This window comes from Aulonocara sp. 'chitande type north' Nkhata Bay, linkage group LG11 (genome assembly GCF_057382095.1).
Source record: "Aulonocara sp. 'chitande type north' Nkhata Bay isolate Kocher_YH1m ecotype deep benthic linkage group LG11, A_spYH_male_GT1.1, whole genome shotgun sequence".
Classification (NCBI taxonomy): domain Eukaryota; kingdom Metazoa; phylum Chordata; class Actinopteri; order Cichliformes; family Cichlidae; genus Aulonocara; species Aulonocara sp. 'chitande type north' Nkhata Bay.
In genome coordinates, this window is record NC_141354.1 from 11,057,368 (window position 1) to 11,078,482 (window position 21,115).

The 21,115-nt window shown below is 41.3% G+C and overlaps 1 protein-coding gene across 3 annotated transcripts; it reads right to left on the bottom strand.

Moving 5' to 3' along the window:
* Nucleotides 1–3,055: 3,055 nt before the first annotated feature.
* Nucleotides 3,056–21,109, bottom strand: faxcb (failed axon connections homolog, metaxin like GST domain containing b). Of its 3 annotated transcripts, none has more exons than XR_015131465.1 (7): nucleotides 19,072–19,563; nucleotides 14,888–15,023; nucleotides 14,207–14,403; nucleotides 10,042–10,259; nucleotides 7,844–7,960; nucleotides 5,460–7,431; nucleotides 3,056–4,395 (listed from the first exon to the last, which is right to left on the bottom strand). XR_015131465.1 is itself a non-coding variant. In XM_086310544.1 (7 exons), exons 1-7 carry the CDS (start codon nucleotides 20,888–20,890, stop codon nucleotides 7,112–7,114), a joined length of 1,146 nt encoding a protein of 381 aa, XP_086166670.1. In that variant the 5' UTR covers nucleotides 20,891–21,109; the 3' UTR covers nucleotides 3,056–7,111. The 3 variants fall into 3 exon arrangements, 2 of the variants coding, with proteins under 2 accessions (XP_086166670.1, XP_086166669.1); XM_086310544.1 differs by adding an exon at nucleotides 20,855–21,109 and having other exon boundaries at nucleotides 3,056–7,431; nucleotides 19,072–19,193; XM_086310543.1 differs by having other exon boundaries at nucleotides 3,056–7,431.
* Nucleotides 21,110–21,115: the final 6 nt, after the last annotated feature.

Sequence of the window (21,115 nt, forward strand, 5' to 3'; positions counted from 1 at the left end):
AAATATTCAGGAAAAGAAATGTAAAAATGCTGCTATAACACATATGCCTTAAGAAATATATAAAACCCTTGTGGAATTATCATCAAACACAACATTTATCATCAGCTTTATGGGAATTTTATGACTTTTAGCTCTTTGTTTCAGTTTTGGGCCCACATTAGACGCAACCAATGAACAGCAGAGTGGCACATTTAACAGATAAAAAGACATATTTCTCTTAGAGGACTAAGAAAGCACGATCTAAAGCAAAGGAGAGACAAAAGATTTTGAAAATCAGCTGTGGAATGAGTTACTTGCGAGCACAAAGACTTTTATCATCTTTCCATGACTTTTGGTGGAAAAAAAACCCTTGCAGTTTCTGTCATGGGTTACATTTTCATGTTACGAATGGGCCAGTTTTGGTGTTGGAGGTCTGCAAATGAAAAACTAGCAGATTTTGTGACATCACAACCAATATATAAGAGAAGAATCTAACTTTTTAAAGCAATGATAACTTTAAATTAGAGGTGATCCAAACACCGATCCTTGTGGAACATCAAACATGAAATCATAGACAGAGAGGACATGGTATGGCAACATAACATGTTTAATGATGTTGTTTATATTACATGGCTTGACTTGATTCAGGTTTATTTAGGGGGGAGTGGTTTGTGGTGCTTAACTGCTGACACTGATGGGCAAAGATAGATGGCACACTATCGTATTACATAATAATTTTATTTCAATGAAGAAAAGAAACTTTAGAGTACCAAAAAAAGTACCTGGAGATGGCGTATGCCCCAGAGGAGAGAGAAAAAAACAACTGGAAAACACATTCATACACACACACACACACACACACACACACACTTTGGCTTTTATCCTGTGAATGAGCAGGCCAGCCAAAGTCATCTGGAAGCCTGCACATGCCAATGAATAAATAAAGCCGTAATTAGTAAAGAAAACAGCGCCACCTGTTGGTGTCCCACCCCTGTGAACTCGGACCATTATAGGGAGCTGTGGGAAACACCTGAGCCTACAAAGGCTGTGTGTTAAAGAGCTGGCACACGCTCAGAACGTGCGTGGGCGTATCAGAGGAAGTTTTTTTTTCATGTGGGCCACCCGTGTAACCATGTGTGTTTCAGGCCTTCCATTTGTAAAGAGGCTTACTGAGCATATGTGTTGGTATTGTGAGAGCGTGCATGTGTTTGTGTGTTCACTTGTGCTCGCTTGCGTATGTGAAGGGGTCCAACTGCATGTCCTGGGGCCCACCTGGCAGCATTGTGCAGATTCCGGGGCCTGAGCAGCTGGCCTGGGGGCTGGTGGGGGTGTTCGGTGCGGGAGCAGTAGAGGAGGTTTAAGAGGGGCGTGGGGAGGTCTTCCATGGCCGTTCTCCCACCAGACCCAGGCAGTAGGAGGCAGATGGGCAGGCCACAGTCACTGCCAGAGGGCCAGAGGGGCCACAGGGCCAAGGGACAGGGCCAGCCAAGCCCGACAGAGCTCACACGCATGGAAAAAACATCAAAAAGACCCCCCTCCCAACAAATAAAAAAAAGAACAAAAACAGCTAACCTACAATAACAGACTTAATACATGTAAATTGGAAGACTTAATTTATTAATGGATCCACATCCATGAGCAAATTGTAAATTTGTACTAGTTAGTTTTTATATATAACTATATAAGCAAAGTACTAGATGATGATCACCATAGTTATTGCAGTGTATCCTAAGAAAATACAGCAAATGTGTCAGAAATTCAACCAGTCATTGTTTTCAGAACCTGTCTGGAGCTAAAGGGGTGAATGACTGAAAACTGATCATTTATCATTATTGACCATCAGAGAAAATGTTGCTCTCTTCCATACTTTTAATGTTGCTCAAATGAGGCTAGACTGCTGTAAGTGTACACATGTCTTACACACCGATGTTCATAAAGACGATTATGAAGTCTCTTTTAAACCCTCCGCAGCTGCTTCAACACATGCTGAAGACAAAAAACAAGCCTAAACCAGCACAATGCAGAGGACGGTTTTAAACGTGGGGCTGGGTGATTTCAAAGGATATCTTGTGTGAGTGTGTTTGTGTGGGACTGATACGCAGATTGTAGTGAACTTGTACTATAGGTTGATTCTGGTGGTGGTGGTGTGGTAGGTAGCCACCGGCTCTGGTAGTCCAGAGAGCCACAGATGCTCCACTGTTTGTGTGTTGACTCTCTGTAATTTGTTTGCTCTAATTTGTTTTGCTGTGCCAAGGGAGTTCCGATTTTAATTTTGCTCTGTGTGTGTTTACCCCTCTTTGTGGATCGCTGATCTGTTAAGCACAGAGCGAGGGAGAGACAGTCAGTGTGGAGGGTGGGCTGTTCGCAGAGCCAAATTAAAAAAGGAGCAGTGCAGATTGTTTTAAGCTCTGGCAGCCCCTTCAGGCCCAAAGGCCTTGCTCGCAGCCTGCACCTGCTCCGTCCCCGGGGAACTTGGTTCCTGATCCGTGGCCCTAGCTTCTCCTCCCCGGGCCCCTAGCCCAGCCGCCTCATCCCCTCCTTTTCTCTCCACTCCGCTCTGACTTCTTGCTTTCTTTCTCTCTCCTCTCCTTCCTGTCTTTTCCAATTCTTCCCCTCCAAAAAAACTCCTGATGCTCCTTTTCTCTTTCCTCCAGTGACTTCCCTTTATCCCTTCACTCCTCAGTCCTGGCCTCTTCACCTCTTCTCTCCTCTCCACCACCTGCTCCTCTAGTTCGTTCTCATTCCTCCTTTCCCTTTACTTGCTCCTGGTTACTTCCTCTTCGCCCTGGTTCAACTCTCTCTTTTCACCTAATGATCTTTTTTTTCCTCCTCCTGCTCCTGCTCCTCTCCTCTCGTCTTGCCTACAGAGTCATGGCACACTCTTAATCAGCCCCCCTCTGCACATGAGTGATTGTGGCTGGTTTAGCATGATTGAAAACACACCACCACATGCACGATATGCAGTTAGGGATACGACAGCACAGTGTGCGTGTCAATAAAGCTGCGTCATGACTTCGGCCCCTTTCCGTTAAGCTGAGATGCACAAGCAGAGTGAACACGAAACCAGGGTGTGGTTAAAATTGTCACAGCTAGTCTTTATTGAAATCATCCAGTCACTCCAGCTTGTATGACTGCCACAGGTAGTTTGATCAGTCAGTCAAGTCTACATACAGTATGATACACTTTGTCACACATACAATATTTACATTACACCAGCAGCAAACGCTATGACGTGGTTCCAATAACAAGACATCTAGTTTTAATATGGCTTGATTAATGCAGTCCAACTGTACTGTAATATCATGCCCAGACTGGATGAAGCGACTGAGAAGCACACAACCAAGACTGGTGCGGATCAGGTCGGAATGCAAACCACAGGTTGACATGATTGAAGAAGGTTGTTTCTACAACCTGAGTCTCAGTTCATCTCTGGCCTTTGGGCAGCTACCTAGGATTGTTCCCCAAAACAATAAAAAAACAAAACATAAAAGTCATCTCCTCAGATGATACATAGACATGCAGACAGTTTTGGTTTTCCCTGGCCAGGTTTTGAGATATCCACTTTTACTTCATAAGGATGGAAATGGATGGATTTTTTCCCCCTTATTTAAAGTGAACTGCCACTCTCACTTCCACTTCATAGTTTTAAAAATAAACCTTAGGTATCTTCTACAGTGCCTCCCTCAGTCCGGCCTCTGTCTGAAACAAGCTCTTTTACCTCTCATACATTAAAAACAAATTTCTTCTGATTGGGTGCCTCTCACAAACAACAGGTTTGAACAGCTGGTGGGTCGGCTTCTGTTCCCACTGCCAAAGCTATTAGGGATAACCCCTCATTGATCGCAGTGAGAGCCAAGAGTGGAAAAAATGTCTAAAACGGAGCATTAAGAGCAGTCTGAACCCTGAGCTTTGGCTCACAGAGATTACCAACATAAACTCATTATTAGAAAGGTGGACATGTTTAATATTAATCCAGTAAGCTAACAATATATTATATATATATATATATATCTCTATACACTTGCTCATTAGAGAGATTTAGAGCATTGTTGTTCAATTGGCATTCCTGGCTGTCTGATATAACTACAGTACTCACTCAAATTTATCAGTGGTTTGGTCTCCAGCTTCTGAAGGAAATTTTAGCTCTTTACTTGCTAAATAAGCTCAATTATGATCACCAGCAAGTTGCTGTCATTATTAGTGTCATATGGTGCTAAGCAGTTTGTCTAGAGCTAAAAAGCTGCCAGCTGCTTCTTAGAATGACACTAATGAGAGCAGTGAGACTTAACAAAAAGCAGTTAAGTTGCAGCCTGTGCGACCAAAACAATCACCGGAGAGGTGCTGTGCCTCTTTGTAGATCTGAGGGAAAAATGCAACACGACTCTGTTTGCATTAGAAAAATAAATGGATCCTTTTCTGGAAAAAAAAAGAAAAAAAAAGAAGAAGTTACCAACAGCTTTAAATAATTCTGCAGAAATGTCTGATAGTTGCTCAAAAAAACTTTTTTTGGTGACAGGTAAAATATGTTCAAAAATGTTTCGAAAACATGCAAAAATCAAAGGTCATCTTATTAGCTTTAATATTTAATTTGAATGATTTACAAGTCAATTGATTTTTGTGACAGACATCTGAAGGCTGGGTTCACACTCCAAGGCCCTATGCAGAAATTCTGGTTTAATCCTCCGATGAGTTTGTTTGGCACTTTTTTTTTTTTTTTGCATTCCTCTCTTAGCCAATATCAGAAAAACAGTGAGACGCATGTGTAACAGCGTCCCGTGCATCGTACTTTTACACAGAAGCGACAAGAGGCCGAAAAAATGCGTTTACCGGTTCACTTTTAAGTTGATGTGCAGAAGTGGCCGGCTAATCAGAGAGGACGAAGAGAAAGATCGTGGCTTTTTGTGGTACAGTAACTCCTAGCTTCATATTGAGGCGTGGAGGCAGTGTTGGAGCCCGGAGTGGTTGGATTCTGATTTTCACTGAATAAAAAACTCTGTATTTCAGGGCTCCATATGAAAGAATTGAAAAAAAGAAAGCAGATTTCTGTGATTTGTGCTTTTGTGAAGAAACACGAGTGGTATTTAAGCAAAGGAATCTGATTTGGGCCCTTTTTTTGCCAGCACGTGAATATAACCTATGAAACCTGTTTGCACTGTAAGATTCTAGGCTAATAAGTGTTTAAGTTAACCATCTCATATTTTGTTCATTTACTTTTTATTTATTCCTCTTTCTGTGAAATAAAAACTAATGAATCTGGCAACTCTGACCATCTATCCAGCCAGCTGAATGAAGATTTTTTTTTAATTTTTCCAGGAATTAAAATGAAACTCCATTAATCTCGTGGAGCGAAATAAGAAAAGAGACTCCGAGCCTGGAGAATTCAAAACAAAACTATCTGCACGGTTTAGTGCCACTCGTGAGGAGAAAAAAAAAAGTTTATAATCAGGGTTTGTAGACCCTTTAATGCAAGTCACACTTACTTTTTATGTACCATAGTCAGTTTTTAAAAGCCATCACATTTTCATTACGAGCACTTCCAGCGAGCTATAGTCGCTTCCTTTTCATTTGGTATTCTGACTCAGTCCGGTCTGCAAACACTTTATCAACTGCTTCACTGATGACATTCACACCCGGTAACATTCGCATATGCGCAGCCGACATGAGCAGCACAGTCCACTGCAGCTTGATCTTTATCAGCGTCATTCAGTCTCCATTCTGTGCCTTCACAGCTGACTCCTCCGACTGAAATGAGGTGAAAATTAAATTTCCACTAGTGCAAATTAAGATCTCTCTTTGAGAGCAATAAGAAAAAGAAATAACATTAAATATATGTATATATTTAACAAAAAATAAATTATTGTAGAAAGAATAATATCAAGTGGCACTGATAATAAATTATATCATAACAAAAAAATGTCGCAAAGGAGTTTCACCCATTTGTCTCAATGTTCTGAGCGCTGAGGGTGAGTTGTTGCTGCGCTAAGTTGTAGGATGCAGTATCTTTCTCTCTCTCTCTCTCACACACACACACACACACACACACACACACACACACACACACACACACACACACACACACACACACACACACACACACACACACACACACACACGGGAGATTTAGCAAAGAAGTGGACATTTCTTGTGTTAAATGTACTGCACGTCCTTAGTCTGGAGTGACCTTGATGTAGAAGGCAACAGGCGGACTGCTGACTCCATCTAGTGGTCAAATACAAGAACTGCAGCTCTTCGATAAGACCACAAGAAGTTTGGAAGAAACTACAAAAAAAAAAAAAAGACCCGACAACAACAACACCCCCCCCCCAACTCTCCAAGTTCAACAATAACAAAGTGCAGGCAGATAATTACTTACTGGGCAGAAAATAGGATGAAGCTTGCAGAAGAAATAGGCACAAACCTTACCTCCTGATTTCTGTTCAACAGGCCTATACAGTAAGTGTATCTGGGCTTTTAGACAAAATGATTGAATTACTTTTTTTCACCACGTACAGAAGCATGAGGGAGCATGAGGGAAATGACTTTAGGGTCAACTTAATGCACGGACTGATGCTCAATGTCATCTGTGTTTACTCCTCAGCACACGGATGGCTAACAGCAGAGACATGGCAGCTGTTCCTTTTTCAATCTCCACCTGTTTCAGTGGTTTTGTGCGTTATGACACACGGCAGAGTGGTGATTAGTTGCATCATTTCATAGCAAGTGAAGTGCCACCTGTCATGTCTGTAGCACTCTTCTGTTGCCAACGCGCTCTTCATGAGATGGTTCCTTTGTGTGTTAACCTTTCGCGCTAGCTTCTGCATCTTAGGATGAGACAAATAAGGCAAAGAGGAACTGTCACAGGGACAGTTCTGACGTTACGGGAGGGAACTGACTGTACAGTTGCATGTTTTGCAAGGTTTATTTTGCATCGTCCGCATACAAACGCCCAGTCTGCCCATTGGGAAGTTGTAACATGCTGGGCATTACAGGTGGAGGAGCTGGAATAGTTCTTTCAGCTGTGTGCGAGCTGCTGCTTGGACACATCGTTCCAGCCAGATTTATTTAAGCAAAACCACACAGCAGCCTGTAGCACCGACTGTTCTAGCCTTCGGTCAGTCTCAGTCTGCCTAGGTCAAACTTCCAGGTCTGGCATTGACTCCTCTTTAAACTGAGCATCATTGTCAGACCCTGTGCCCACGTCCGAATCAAATAGCGAGCGGTCAGAGTCGGGGGAATGTGTGTGCGTGCGTCCGGCTGAGTGGCTGCTGCCATCGCTGTCGTCCAGTGTGTCAGTCCTGGAGAAGAGGCCGAAGTCCAGCAGGCCCGTGGGGGTGCCCCCGCTGCTGCTCTCGCTGTCTCCGTCGTAGTAAAAATCCTCCACCTCAACAAACCACTCGGGCCAGAACCTCCTCCGCATCCGCTCGCAGAACATGGCCAAGTTGATCAGCTCTCCTGTGGAGACATGTAAATCTTTTTGAAGACAGAGAAGAAACCAGCAGGTGGTATCACAGGTGCTTACTGCCTTTGTTAGTCTTTTCTTGTGTCCGGTTTTCTTCCCACAATCACCTTGATCACAAATTATGGATTAAAACACAGAATCAAGCTCTGATGCTGTTCTCTGAAAAGATAAAAAGACTTCAGTGTTCCCTGTGTGAGACTTTAAAGCTGCTCTCTGAGCTTGTGTAAGCAGCACTGCACTGCAGCAGAACAGCACTGCCATCTAGTGGACTACACATAAAAATGCACCAGTGAAAACATCTCACAAGTATGCTTAAATTTTGCAAGGACAAGGTAATATACAAAAACTTGTGATAAAATACAGCATGTATGTGTTGATTTGCAATTACTGAATAGATCCTCTGACCTTTGATAAGTTGCTCTGGTCGTGTTCCAGGTAAAGTCCACATGGCTTGAGCTAGATGCCCAAACACTGTAGCATCTAATGTTGACATCTTAGACCCCATGAAGTATTTCTTATCTCCTGCAAGACAGAAAACAAACAGCAATTTCAAGCAACGATAAAGGGAATATACGAGAACTTCCACAGCACTGTGCAGCTAAAGATGGTTAAATTAAAACTATTAGTAACATTAATAAGCAGCGATGAAGCAACAAGTTGGCCAGCTGATACTGTCCCTGTTCACCAGTACTGGCATGTTGGCTGTTAGTAATCTGCTGTGGCATGTTAATGCAGAGCTGAGAAGACTTTAAAACAAATCAGTTTTTACAGTGATGATTTACCTGCTGCAAATCAATAACAGAAACAAAGTAACCAAACACACACACACAGACACATAATAGATATCAAAAACCAAATTAAAGTACTCCTTTTTCAACTCTGCAACTCATTCCATCTGTGTTGTTGAAAGCTTTCTTGCTACAGATGATTTTCATTCCGCTTGTACTGGCAGAAGGTGTTTGTAAACCAACAGTTTTCGCTTTACTTTGAGCTTTTTTGATGCACTAACTGACTTCATGAACTACCTTTAGCTCACTTTTTGAGATGTTTATCATTAAGACCTTTGCACACTGAGTGTGCTGGGAAAAAAATGTTATATTCCGAATTCTTGGGATATGAGCTGGTCATGTAATGTTTATACATATAGGATGTCAGTGGGGCAGTTTAAGCTCTTGTTAGCAGAGTCAGTATCACATCTGAGGAGACAGAAATCATTTCAAAGAGCCAGAGCAGTGTCTAGCTGTGTGCCTGAGGTAAAATAGTATTATTTTACCATTTCAATATCCATCTTAATGTATGAAATATCAGTACAAATTTGATGCATCAGGTGTGTGAACGGCTTTATTTTAAGATTACAATACAAAATGATCTATCACTAGCACTAAATCTTAGTTCACGGTTGTTTTTGGATACTTTTCCCCCCACCTAAACACATTTCACCGAGCACATTTTGAACTGCTGCAGAGAGTGCTAACACTGACTAGAAAGACAGAGCATATTTCTCCCATACTGCCTTCTCTTCATCGGTTATTATTCATCTCTGCCTGTCTTCCACAGTGTGTCTTTTGTCTCGTCTCCCTCCCCTCACCCCCAACTTGTCCTGGTTCTGCTGGATGTTTTTTTTCCCCCCCAACTCTGCCAAGTGCTTGCTCATAGGGGGTTGTCTGATTGTTGGGGTTTTCTCTTTATTATCGTTGGGTCTTTACTTTAATATAAAACGCCTTGAAACTTGTCATTTAGTGCTATATAAATAAAACTGAAATGAACTTCTTTTTACTTTTGTTTTTAAATTTGTTCAATTTATTCATACATTTTTCAAATAAGTGGAAATACTCTGTGATCTTTGAGTACCCCAGGCAGCTGCTGACATCTCTCCTGGTTGGGAATCCCTGCTCTTATACACATCATCATCAATGACATTAGAGATGTTTTTAATGTAACCTGTAAACACTTCCAGTAATGCAGAGGGAAACCAAAACACTACAGGAAGGCAGGTTAATGAAAGGTTGCTAAGTATTTGTGTGCTTTTCTTGCCCTTCAGAGAGCAAACTTCAAAGTAAACTAATTTCATTTTGAAGTTGGGAAATCAGCTCTTCTGGTTAAAATGCCAAATTTTAGATGAACACTTCTGGTATTTGTGCGTAACAAACATTAAAAGACGGAAGCCAGATGGTTGTGGAGTGTACCAATGTTTTCACTCGGGAATGACTTTTCCATTTTATACAAGCTGTTGTTCGCTGTAATGACACAAGCAGATCGATGCAAAGCACTATTCTAAACACACTTATATTGCATCCCTCCAGCTAACATCCAGAACGTTCTCTGTTTTCATTTATTACTGTCTGTACCTCAATAAAATTCAAGTGCAAAAATGCAGATAAATGACATTTTGTTCTGATAAATATAAACCAATTAAGAGGAGCTTGTGAATATTTTGAGAAATATCAGCTCACAGTAACAAATTCATGTATTTTCATTGCAGCCAATGGAAAAAAGAAATAACACTAGCTCCATTATCAGCTTGCATAACAGCATTAGCGTATCGCTCTATAACCACAGTCCTGATGAGGTTAGTCTTAGTTCTACTGAACAGGCGTCCGTACCCAGTAGAGTGGCCAGTGTCCTCATGTCCTTCTCCATCAGTGTGTAGACCTCCTCCTTGGAGAAGCGTCCGATGCCGTGGCCGTACATCTCCCGCCGCACCATGCCACCATTCAGGTGGCTAAGCATCCATTTCAGCGTGTCACTCAGAGGCCCACTCATCGCCAGCAGCTTCTGTGTTTCCTCCAGGTTATCCACCCACTGGCAGTAGGCTATTGTCCTGAAGGAAAACACAATGTAGACAACACTGTGTTACGATTACACTGGCTGGCAAAAAGCTACTCCTCTAAATCAAAAGTGAGCCTCAGCTACACCTACAGTCTGTCAGTTTCTTACGCTCTTCCTGTACTTACTTAGCTCAAGATCAAAAAGTATTCCAAATGTTGGTCTAAAATCATCGTGGTCTTTTCAAAAAAGAACAAACCGCATTTGAAACTGAGTCTTTGAGCCATCAGTTCATTTGTATCATTTATAGTTGAACATACAAAATGATTTCTACACAGCCAAAAAACCTTATCCCACTCAGCATACAATTCATGTACCAAGAACATGCTAGAAGGTATAACACCATCAATATTAGCACACATATTTAAACATAAAATTATCACATACAAAAGGTTAGGGATATAACAGTTCTCCAAAAGCATGTTTTTGTTCATACTGCTGTTTTTAAAGGAGATAAATAAAGCAAAAACAAGGAAAAACAGCTTTAATGCCTTAATGCTTAAATCTTATTTAGTTAGTTCAGTGACTGCGTGTCTGTGTTCACTTTGGCATTTTCACCCCTGCTTTGCAGAAACATTGTCATGTTGTGTTGTATTAAAGATCTGTAAATCATTAGATCCGTTTCAAGTAAAACCAAAAACTACACTAATACAAGAAAGAAGAGCCATGTTTATTCATCTCTCCAGTCTAGTGCTGTATTTTTAAAACTGAATATGGTGGCAAACCAGAATTTTACAAAGGACCAACAGTAATATTTTACTCTATGATGCTGAGTCAAAGTGAATTAGAGTGGGATTCCAATAAAAGTGTTTAATGAAAGGTCCAGCCACTGCATCGTAAAGCTTTATGTCTAATGACAATTAGCCTCAACTTAATCAATAAAAGTGCTCCACCCATTCACTTGCTGCCAGAACACAACATCGTATATTCAGCCCTTCAAACTGTCGGCCTGAGGGTTGAAAGAAATGCCTGGAATCCGTTCCTGCTGCTCGTGATAAAATATAGACGCCTACTGCTGCAAAGCACCGGCAACTTACAGTTACTCATGAAAAGAAAGCAATGCTGCAGAAATGGCAGCATATAGTGTATCTCTATATTGAGATTTTTCTCACACTGTGGTCCAACAAATCCTGTTTATTTACAAGCAAACAAACCCAACTCAAACCCTCAAAATCCCTTGTGAAACCACCAAAGGACAAATGTTTCACATGAATTCACTCCATAAAACAAAGACAATGAAAACAGCAACTCTGGTATTTCATACATTTGTTGCTTCTGTTCTGCATAAGTTGTCTGTGTATCCAGATACTATGATTAAGCTGTTACATTCTTACACACTTGGACTTTTCACACTGTAGGACTTTTTTTTCTTTCTGTTTATGATCTGAAAAAGTCTGAAGAAGTGAAGAAGTTGGGCTTGGTGCTTTTTTCTTTGGCTCAACAACAGAACTCAATGACAGCCAAGCTGTTTGTTGATAATAGTACAAGTGCAGGGGAGACCTACATGTTTCTACCTACATGGGTTAGAGCTTTTACCCCTCAGTTCATCTAAAGGCCAGTGCCTGGCCTCTGTCATTTTTCTGCTGTATGTGACTGGTTGCTCAATAGAAACTGAATTAAAGAATCTGGGTTATATTAATTTTCAGAGTGGGGACTATCCATTGGCCAAATGCTACTTCCTGTTACATTATCTGATGTCCAAAGTGTCTGTATTCTTTAAACAAACAAACAAACAAACAAACAAACAAACAAACAAACAAACAAACAAACAAACAAACAAACAAACAAACAAACAAACAAACAAACAAACCAGAAGAGGAGCGAGCATAAATAGAGTATTTTTAATCCCCAGGTAATTTCAAATGCAACCTTTGCAAATGTTTCTGTGCAGTTCGCCACAAACTGCATTTTCAAGATAAAGCTGCAGTTGCAGTATTTCCCAGGGAGAGAAAAAAATGCTAATGTGTGATCCTGACAGATGGAGAAGGATGCAAGAAAGAGAGGAAGATGGATGGATGAAGGATGACTGTTTTCAAAAGTTCTGGCTGCTCAATACAAGAAAGTTTCCATACAGGAAATTTAAATCTTACATGTAATGCCCTCATTGATTTTAGAGTTTTATAATCAGATACATGTCTGATGCTGTACTAAATTACATTTTTTGAAACCTCTTGTCAAACAAACAGTGTTATTCAAGGGTTGCATGGGAATACCTGGCGGTTTAGTGCAGGCTAAACAGTACATCGGACTGGTTACACCGAGGGTGGCAGGGATCATTTTGGTAATGATGGTAATGATGGGTAATGATGCCGATTAGATTCACTCTGTGAACTATGGCTTTTATACTAGCTTTATAGTGTCTAGGAGTTGGGGCCATTTAGCCATAAAGCTTATGAAACATCTACTTATACAGTATTTTAGTGAACTTTGCTGGCTAAATCCACAAAGAGCAGTGAATATCAGAGCAGCAGCCCAAGTCAGCCAATCACAGCCTGCACACAAAGAAAAGTCCAATGGAGCTCACGAAACAAATCATTTTACTGCGTGACTTATTTCTAACTCATTCTTTTCACCATAGATGTGTTACAGCCCATCTTAGAGTTCCTCCTCCTGCCGAATCCCCCTTTAATCCGCGGTTATACCTGCTGTGTTTGCAAACAGTTGGACATTTAAATATCCAGCATAAGGTTAATCTCAATTTAAAGTTGTATTTATGCCCAGTTTTACTCTTGAAATTCCTCTTTGACATTCACTGGATCACAGCTGCTAACACTAGTTGTCTGTGTATGTCTACTTTAAAGTATAGTTGAGTGATCCTTTTCTGGTATTACAGAGTTATTAACAGATTTGTATTTTTAAAAAGCACAGCAAAATAAATGAGTATATAATAGTAAAGCTAGCTTTGAGAACATTTTCTGCTCTATAACCATGCCACTATGAATCAGGAAGGCAACTCTCTGTGTGCACGATCTAACCAAATCTATCTCTAGGCTGTGTCTCAGTACACAAAGAGCAGCACGCTGTCATGCTGCCCTTCCCTGAAATAAATAATTCACTCAATAGGTCTATATGTGGGTCCAAACTTGGTGCAGGGTGCATGGACAAGCAGAGGAAGAGGAGCAGGGAGGTGACACAAGGAGACAAGACGGGAGGGAGCGTGAATGTAGATTACATGAATGACCTCTGCTGCTTTTTGAGAAATGGAGCAGATTCAGTTTATAACACAAAGCCAGCAAATTGTTCCATCCGTTGTTCCTTTTTTATAAGTGAACTAAAACCAATGAGTAGTTCAAATTGTGTTCTAAAATTATTATATAGAGAGCAATAGGCCATACCACATGGATCAAACCGAGTTAGTGTGTGTATGTGCGTGCGCCTTTGTGAGGGGGATGGATAGAGAAAGAGAGATAGAGCTTTTAGGTAATGGAAAACACTCCTCTCGGTGTAGATGGAGTGTGGAAAACGATTTCCTAGCAGCATGTCTCTCCCCCAGTGATCCTGGAGTGACTCACTGCTGCGAAGGATGGCAGATATCACAGCCTGGGCTGAAAAGCTGCACAAACAATGCACAAATAATCTTACTTTTTTGTTTTTAGAATAAATCTGCAGTGTGTCTTTTTTTTTTCTTGCTGCTAAAATAAATTGGACCTTTTTTCCCGGGAGGATCCGTGTAGGCGGTTCCTCATATGGTTTAGCACTGAGCACATTAAAGTGTGCATTTAAATATGAATGCATACACACAAAATTACATAATCAACTCAGCACCACATAATTTCACCCCTCAAGTGCAATAATTAAATCAAACTGTAGAAACAGAGAACTGCTTTTGGTCTTTAAAATGATCTGACAGTGGCTTTTCCATTTAAAGTGCCTGAAGTCTTAGCTCTTAAAAGCCTTTCAAAGGCACAGCTAAAGCACTGTATACCTATACGACTTACTTACCAGTAGAGGTGTTCCTCAACCATTTTGGTGACAGCGCGGGACACAGCTATCTCCTGTGGGGTGAGGTTCTTGTTGAGGTTCACACCCAGCTTCTCCTCCAGGAAGTCCACTATAAACTCTGACCCCGACACCTGTTCGTGGTTGTACTCGATCCAGGGCATCTTACCTTGCGGAGATAGCCTGCCATCAAAGTAGTTCTGCAAAGGGAAACAACTTTGCACATGAATTTCCTGGGCTGTGTGTACATTTTATTAACAAAACAAAGAGACTGTAGACCTATGTGAAAATGGAGACTTATTTGTGGCATGAAACTACACAATCATTGACTAACAAGCTGTAAATCACAAGTCATCATCCATAATAAGCATGTGGTTTCAAAGTCAGACCCAGTCTTCCTCATTGCATCCATTTTTTGCAACCAAGATGGTCATTAACAACTAAAATCTTAAGATCTTCAACTCCGTCACGTCCAACAGCTTTCATTGTTTTTGTCCTTATATGGAAGCTGTTGACAAATGGGACCCCATTTCTAAGCTGCCATTAGCTTGTGCTACCCAGTGTTGATGCTGATGGAAGAGAGACATTAAGGCTGTGCAACAGAAGTAGCTATTAATGGCTGAAGAGAAAAACAACTTCAACTCTTCAGAGGCAGAAACACCCCCCTCCCCTCTCTGTTATCACCTGGTAGGGCAGATCCGCCATCCGCAGATACGTCTCTATTTTGAGGCAGAAGGGCGAGAGGCTGGGCACACCATTCTTTGGCCTGGAAAACTGATGGAGGATGATGGCGTCTTTGGAGTCCAACTCCTGCTCCTTCCTACATAGAAACCAAAGGTGGGGGAAACTCAATGAATAAATGTTGTACCTGTAAACGTTATACCTCTTTAAAGACCAGTCTTAAACTCGCTAACATTGTCTCATTTTGTACATTTTGTGCCAGTGTTAACGTTAACAGCATACTTTCATCTATTCTGTGTGGATGAAAGTATGCTTTGGTGTCTCGAGCCTTTCCAACTATGCATAGATACCAAGAGGAAAAACTGCCTAAAAATGTTTCATTTTAACCCAGCGAAGCCGAAATCAACCGGTTTTTCCACCTGTTTTCAGGGTCAATTGGTGCAGTGGGGCCAGTGAGATAAAACCAAACGTAACTCAGCATCTGGACAGAAAACAGGACTTTGAGTTCAGCTTCAGGCTCTGGCCAACCTCCCTGTGAGGAGTAGGTCACACCTGCAGTTTCTTTCTAGCACGGTGACACACTATTCGTGCCGAGTTCTGTTTTCTTTGCAAGTTTAAAAAAAAAAATTATTATGTTAAACAATTCCAATGAATCCCAATCCAACTTTATTTATAGAGCACTTCAGAAAAACAACACAGCTGACCAAAGTGCTTTCCTGTTAAAAGACAACATCAAGATTTAAACAAACATATTAAACAAAAAGGAAAAAAATTATATAAATCACAGTAAAACATGGAAAACTATAAATAAAATAAACAATAACATATACAAGAAATAAAACTAACAATAAATGAAAATAAGTATTAAAAGGAACCAAAAAAACAACACTTTCTTTATTCACACTGAGGTCACTAACTTTTACATAATGAGTCTGTACTTCAAGTGACTTTAAGTGTTTTGAGATATACTGGCATCACTAGCTGTTATTATACTCCATTAAAACTCTTTAAGTGATTGTCAAGACTAGAAATTTTATTTCCACTTTGATAGATCGTTCTGTGAAACAAGGAGCAGCTGAGCTACCTAAGGCTTAAAATCCACAAAGTTGTATTTACACTGCTCCACTGTATTAGCCGAGGGGTATTAAGAGCTTCAGTTATAAGTCAGAATATTGACTAAATGAGTCATCTCTCCTCCCACTGTACTGTAGGCCTGCTGTCTAAAGACACTTAAGATAATAATAAGCTAGAATGCAATTGTGCAGGGAGGATGTTGGTGGTATTCCTACACTGCTATTACCGTGCTAAAATTGTAGTTGAGGAGTGTCTCAATGCTATCTAATATGGCAATTAGAGTTAAGACCTTTTTTGCAACCAGAGAAATAAAACTACACCTAACACATCAGCACAGGGAAAAAAAACTACATCTAATCTGATTTTACTACACCGCTTTCCTAATCACGTTACACATTCATCTGGGCATCTATTTCTATTCCTGAAGAAGCTTTTAGGCATCATCTCAGGTACACACACACACACAGACCCCATCTGCTCCGTTTAGCATCTCTTTTATCACTGACCACTGCTCCCTATATTTGAATAAATTTGTGTAACTGCAAAGCGGTCTGACAACACTTACTCCACTTTTAACCATCCTTTTTTAGAGTTAGGTTTGTGGAAATTATATTATAGATTATGGTTGCTTTTGAGTTCTATCCTATTTTACGATCACATTACAACATGATGTCGTTTTTTAATTATTCAGAGGGGGAAAAAAACGTATTTCTGTACATTAAGACAAAAATAAGTAAAATAAATTTTTTACCCAGGCCACTTTTAGAGTGACAGAAAAAAAATGATAGAGCAATATTTTGCATGGCACTATTGTATCAATAAAGGGACACCAAATATCTATATTTTATTAAATAAATTAAAATACTCTGGAAACACTACAATAAGAGAGCTCATATCATGTAGCACCAGCATTAGATAAGGTTAGCGGAGCAAATTCACATGAAATCAGCTGAACTTTTGCAATATAAAACAACTCAATAAATACATCGTTAAAAAACAAAACAAAACGAAAAACCATCCAATACTGGACACAGTTAGCTTGACGATGCTAAGCAAGCGAATCACTAAGTCACACGAATTCATTTGTAACAACAGATATTTGACTGTGAACAATTTATCACTGTAACACTTGATCACAGTTAATTACCGTATTATCAGAAACTGATTCCATGTAATTGGCAACTTGACCCCATTCCAGGCTGGATGTTATCTAAACAAAAACTAAATACAAATCTGTTTTTACAGGATAGTACAGAGTTTATATTTTATTATATTCTAAAAAATAATATGTTCATTTCTAATTTAATATCAGCAACATGTTTCAAAAACCCCAAGTCAACAAAAGATTGTTTAAAAAAAAAAAAACAACAACACACAGCTGGTTGAGTGTTTCACAATTTATGAGATTAAACTGTCATGGATGCTCCATCCTAAAATATAAAGAAAAGAGCAATCCCTCAATCTACTATCAGTCCATATTTCAGTGCCAGCATCTGTGGTTGTGTGCATTGTGTGCTTTGAGGCAACGTATGCTGCCATCCAAACAAGCCTTTTATTTTCTCTCAGGGAAGGCCTTGCTTATTTTCAGTAAACCACATTCTGCAGAAAATATAAATTCATGCTTGCATGACGACAAATTCTTATTTTTTTCATAACGTTTGTAGTTAGGGCTAAGGCAGGCTAAGGCTGCAGTGGGGACTTCCCATGATGCACTAAACATTTCTACTAATAATAATAATAATGGATTGGATTTATGTAGCGCTTTTCAAGGCACCCAAAGCGCTTTACAATACCACTATTCATTCACTCTCACATTCATACACTGGTGGAGGCAGCTACTAACTACACTCACCTTTTTTCACTCCCCATGTTTTTGTTTTTTTTTAAATAAATCTAGTGCATGCCATTAACTTTTGTCTAGTCTCTCCCATAGCTTGTGGTTTGACCTGTTTGCGGCTGAGATCAGAGCAAATATTTTTGATTTTCCTAAACTTTGCTCTGCTGGAGATTCCTTCCTGTTTAAAGGGAGCTCTTCCTCTCTATTGTCACAGTGGTGGCTAGGAGTTGTTGGTTGTGATGCTAAATAAATAAACTTGAGCTGACTGTGGTGCTGAAACCTCGCAGGTCTCCTTGGTAGCTGTCCACAGTTACATGGTGCTGAAAATATTCTAAATCTGCAGAGAAACTGACATCATATTATTACGCCTGATCTACGCATGCCGTCCTTCTTCCATGCACGTTGTGGTGCTTCGTCTCTCAGAGGAACCACTTAAAGAACTTCTCAAAGATCTCTCAGCTGGGAAAAGGAGAACAAAAGCTGACTAGTCGTAGCAGCAGCTCTGCCAACAATACATCACATGGCACGGACAGATGACGCCGGCAGGCTGCGGGGCCAGCCTCAGCGGCCTGCACGTGATTCAGAGTTTCTGCACGAAATGCACGGTTCACGCAGCTTGTGGATCGAGGAGGGGGGAGTGAAAGCAGAAACTACCAGGCCACTGTAACAGGATGTTCTTACTTCCTGGCACTGGCCTGGCCGAAAAAAATAAATAATCCGTCCATTCACAGCCAGGCGGTCTGTGCTCTGACAATAGTCCCGTGTTAATCTCTCTTACAGTGACCGCATACTGATCACCAGCTTTCATTGTAGAAAACAACTGTAAATGACGCGGACAGCTGCTGTGTCTCAGCTCATTAAAGGTCAGGCTGATTCCGCAGCGTCCGAGGAGCGCTTCGTTTAGACACGCTCAGGTGCCGATGTGTTCCGCACGGGAACTGGCACACGAGCGGACGCGTGACTCGCTTATTAATTATTTTTTTAAGTCTCCACCTAGTGTCGTGTCCTTTGAAGGAGAAAACGAGGGACGGCAACCTCAGCAAGAGCCTCTTCCCGCGAGAGCTGCAGAGGAACCACATCCCCATGTACACACTCCTGTATCCATAATGCTTTATGCGGTGTCACTCATCAGTCACTGTCAGCGGGGGTGGGTGCGATCAAAACGTGAGCCCCGGGAGGCAAAAGAAATACTAAACAAACAAACAAACAAACAAACAAACAGAAACCTGGTGGTGATAAAGATGATAAAGAGCTCAGGAATGTTGCGCGTCCCTACCTGATGGCGAGCAGCTCATGCAGTAGGTAGGCTGCAGCAGCCAGCAGGGCCCCCCCGGTGATGTACAGGGTCTTCTTCCACCAGGAGTCCGAGCCCAAAACCGACATGATGCCTCCGTAATCCTGCAGAGGAAAGGCGATGATATAGCCATACAACGACTGCTGCTGCTCGGAGCCGCACAGCCCGATGGGCAGGCTGTGATTCCGCCCCAGTTCAACAACACACGGCCGGGAAGAGGCGAAACCAGCAGCCCAGTACATCCTCTTCCCTCGGTTACAGCCGCCCCGCGTCCTCCCTGCTGCAGTCCCCGTTAGGCTTCATCGAGACCCCCGGCGCTGTGTCTACGGCATGGCGGCGGTGTGGCTAATATTGATCCAGGAAAGCGGAAAAGGTAAATATCTGGAACATCACTCCCTGAGATGAGGCTCGGCAGCCAGCTCGTTTTCCTTCGCAGGATCTACCCAGCATTATCGCGCGAATAACAATGGCAACACCGCGACTTCCGGTCCCTAATTTCAAAATAAATGTCAGTGTCCACACTGTTACAATTACATTTTTTGCACCTAATATTTTACTTGCAAAATAACATTTTCTGCTCTTAATAACCGTACACAGTGGCTGTTAGTTATTGCTAGTTTTCCATCACATATCATGTGAATGGAATTCTATCGTAAATCTGAACATGATATAAACTAAATTATTCATTTTTGTTCATGAAATGTTTTAATCGTTTAAAAGTAGTCGAATCATTATCTGATTTGTCTGACCAAATAAATAGGTTTAATTTATTATTAGCAAAAACAAATTAAAGTAGCTGGGATCAAAGATTATTTGGCTGTTTTGCTTCCAAATAATGGAAAAAGCTTAAAGCAGGCCCATCATGTATTCCCTTATTTTCTGTTTATATGGCAGATCCCCATCTGACCAAAGTTTCGAGGTACTAATGGGTGCTTCCTTTTTTCTCAAGGGACAGACTAAGATAAACATGAATTAATCTGAACTGTGAATTGTGCAAAGCTACGTCTACATGTTTAGTTCCAGGTTGTTGGGGTTTTTTTTGAGTCTCTCAAAGAGCTTTAGTCAGATACACTTGGTTTGCAAAAAGATGTTGTCCAATCCCCACCATAGAAACGAGAGTTTACAAGAAAGAGAAGCAATTGATCTAATTAAGTTCTGCATAGAGCTGCTAAGAAACTTATGTGATTAACACCTGTAGAACTTAATAACTTTCACAGCACATATTACGTGTAGTGGAGTGTACATTTTGATCATCAGATCAAGGTAAAAAGAGGGCTAGAAACGCAAAAAAGAATTACCCAGTCCTTTTATTTTTGTGGCAAAGTTGGGCAACTTCCGTTGCTGTCTAATCAAATGCCGGTTACTTCATGCAGCCGGCCTATTGTCTTTCTCCGGTGGAGGATCGGAGCCACCCCGCCCTGGCGAACCCCTGAATGCAGAGACTCACTCACCACCACGAAAACAAACTATTGGCCAACAGCAGCCAAACATGATGATAAGCCCTTCTGCTCCGCTTCTACATTTTAAGCGGCCTCCAACCGACTGACTGCTCCGCTTCAGCTACTACAGACTGCTAATTCTATGGAGTGCAGTGTGTTTGTGCAATCACACTGAAGCACATTACGCAAACGAGAAAAGTAAGACACGGATTGCAAATCCACTATGCCAACTGTGCTGTGACCGCGGTGTGCTGTGGGTATAGACTCTACTTACAGTCTAACTGTATAACTTAGTGGTAAATGCACTAATAGGAAGGAGTACTCACTCTGGAGCAACTTTGGAAGTGGAAGACTTCGTTCATCCTGACGCTTTAATCCAGCAGGTGAGTTCCAGATCTGTTTGTCGAGCATGCCGAGAACAGGATGTAGACAACTCGGACAAAAGAACATCCAGTAGTTACGTGTCCGCCGGTATCATCCTGGTGCCAATTACCTGCCTGCTGCTGTCTGACCCCGTCAGGTCAGTGAAGGAGGGTGAGTGCTTACCGCAGCCATGGCTACGGCAAGTTAAACGCGCGGCCTCGTGG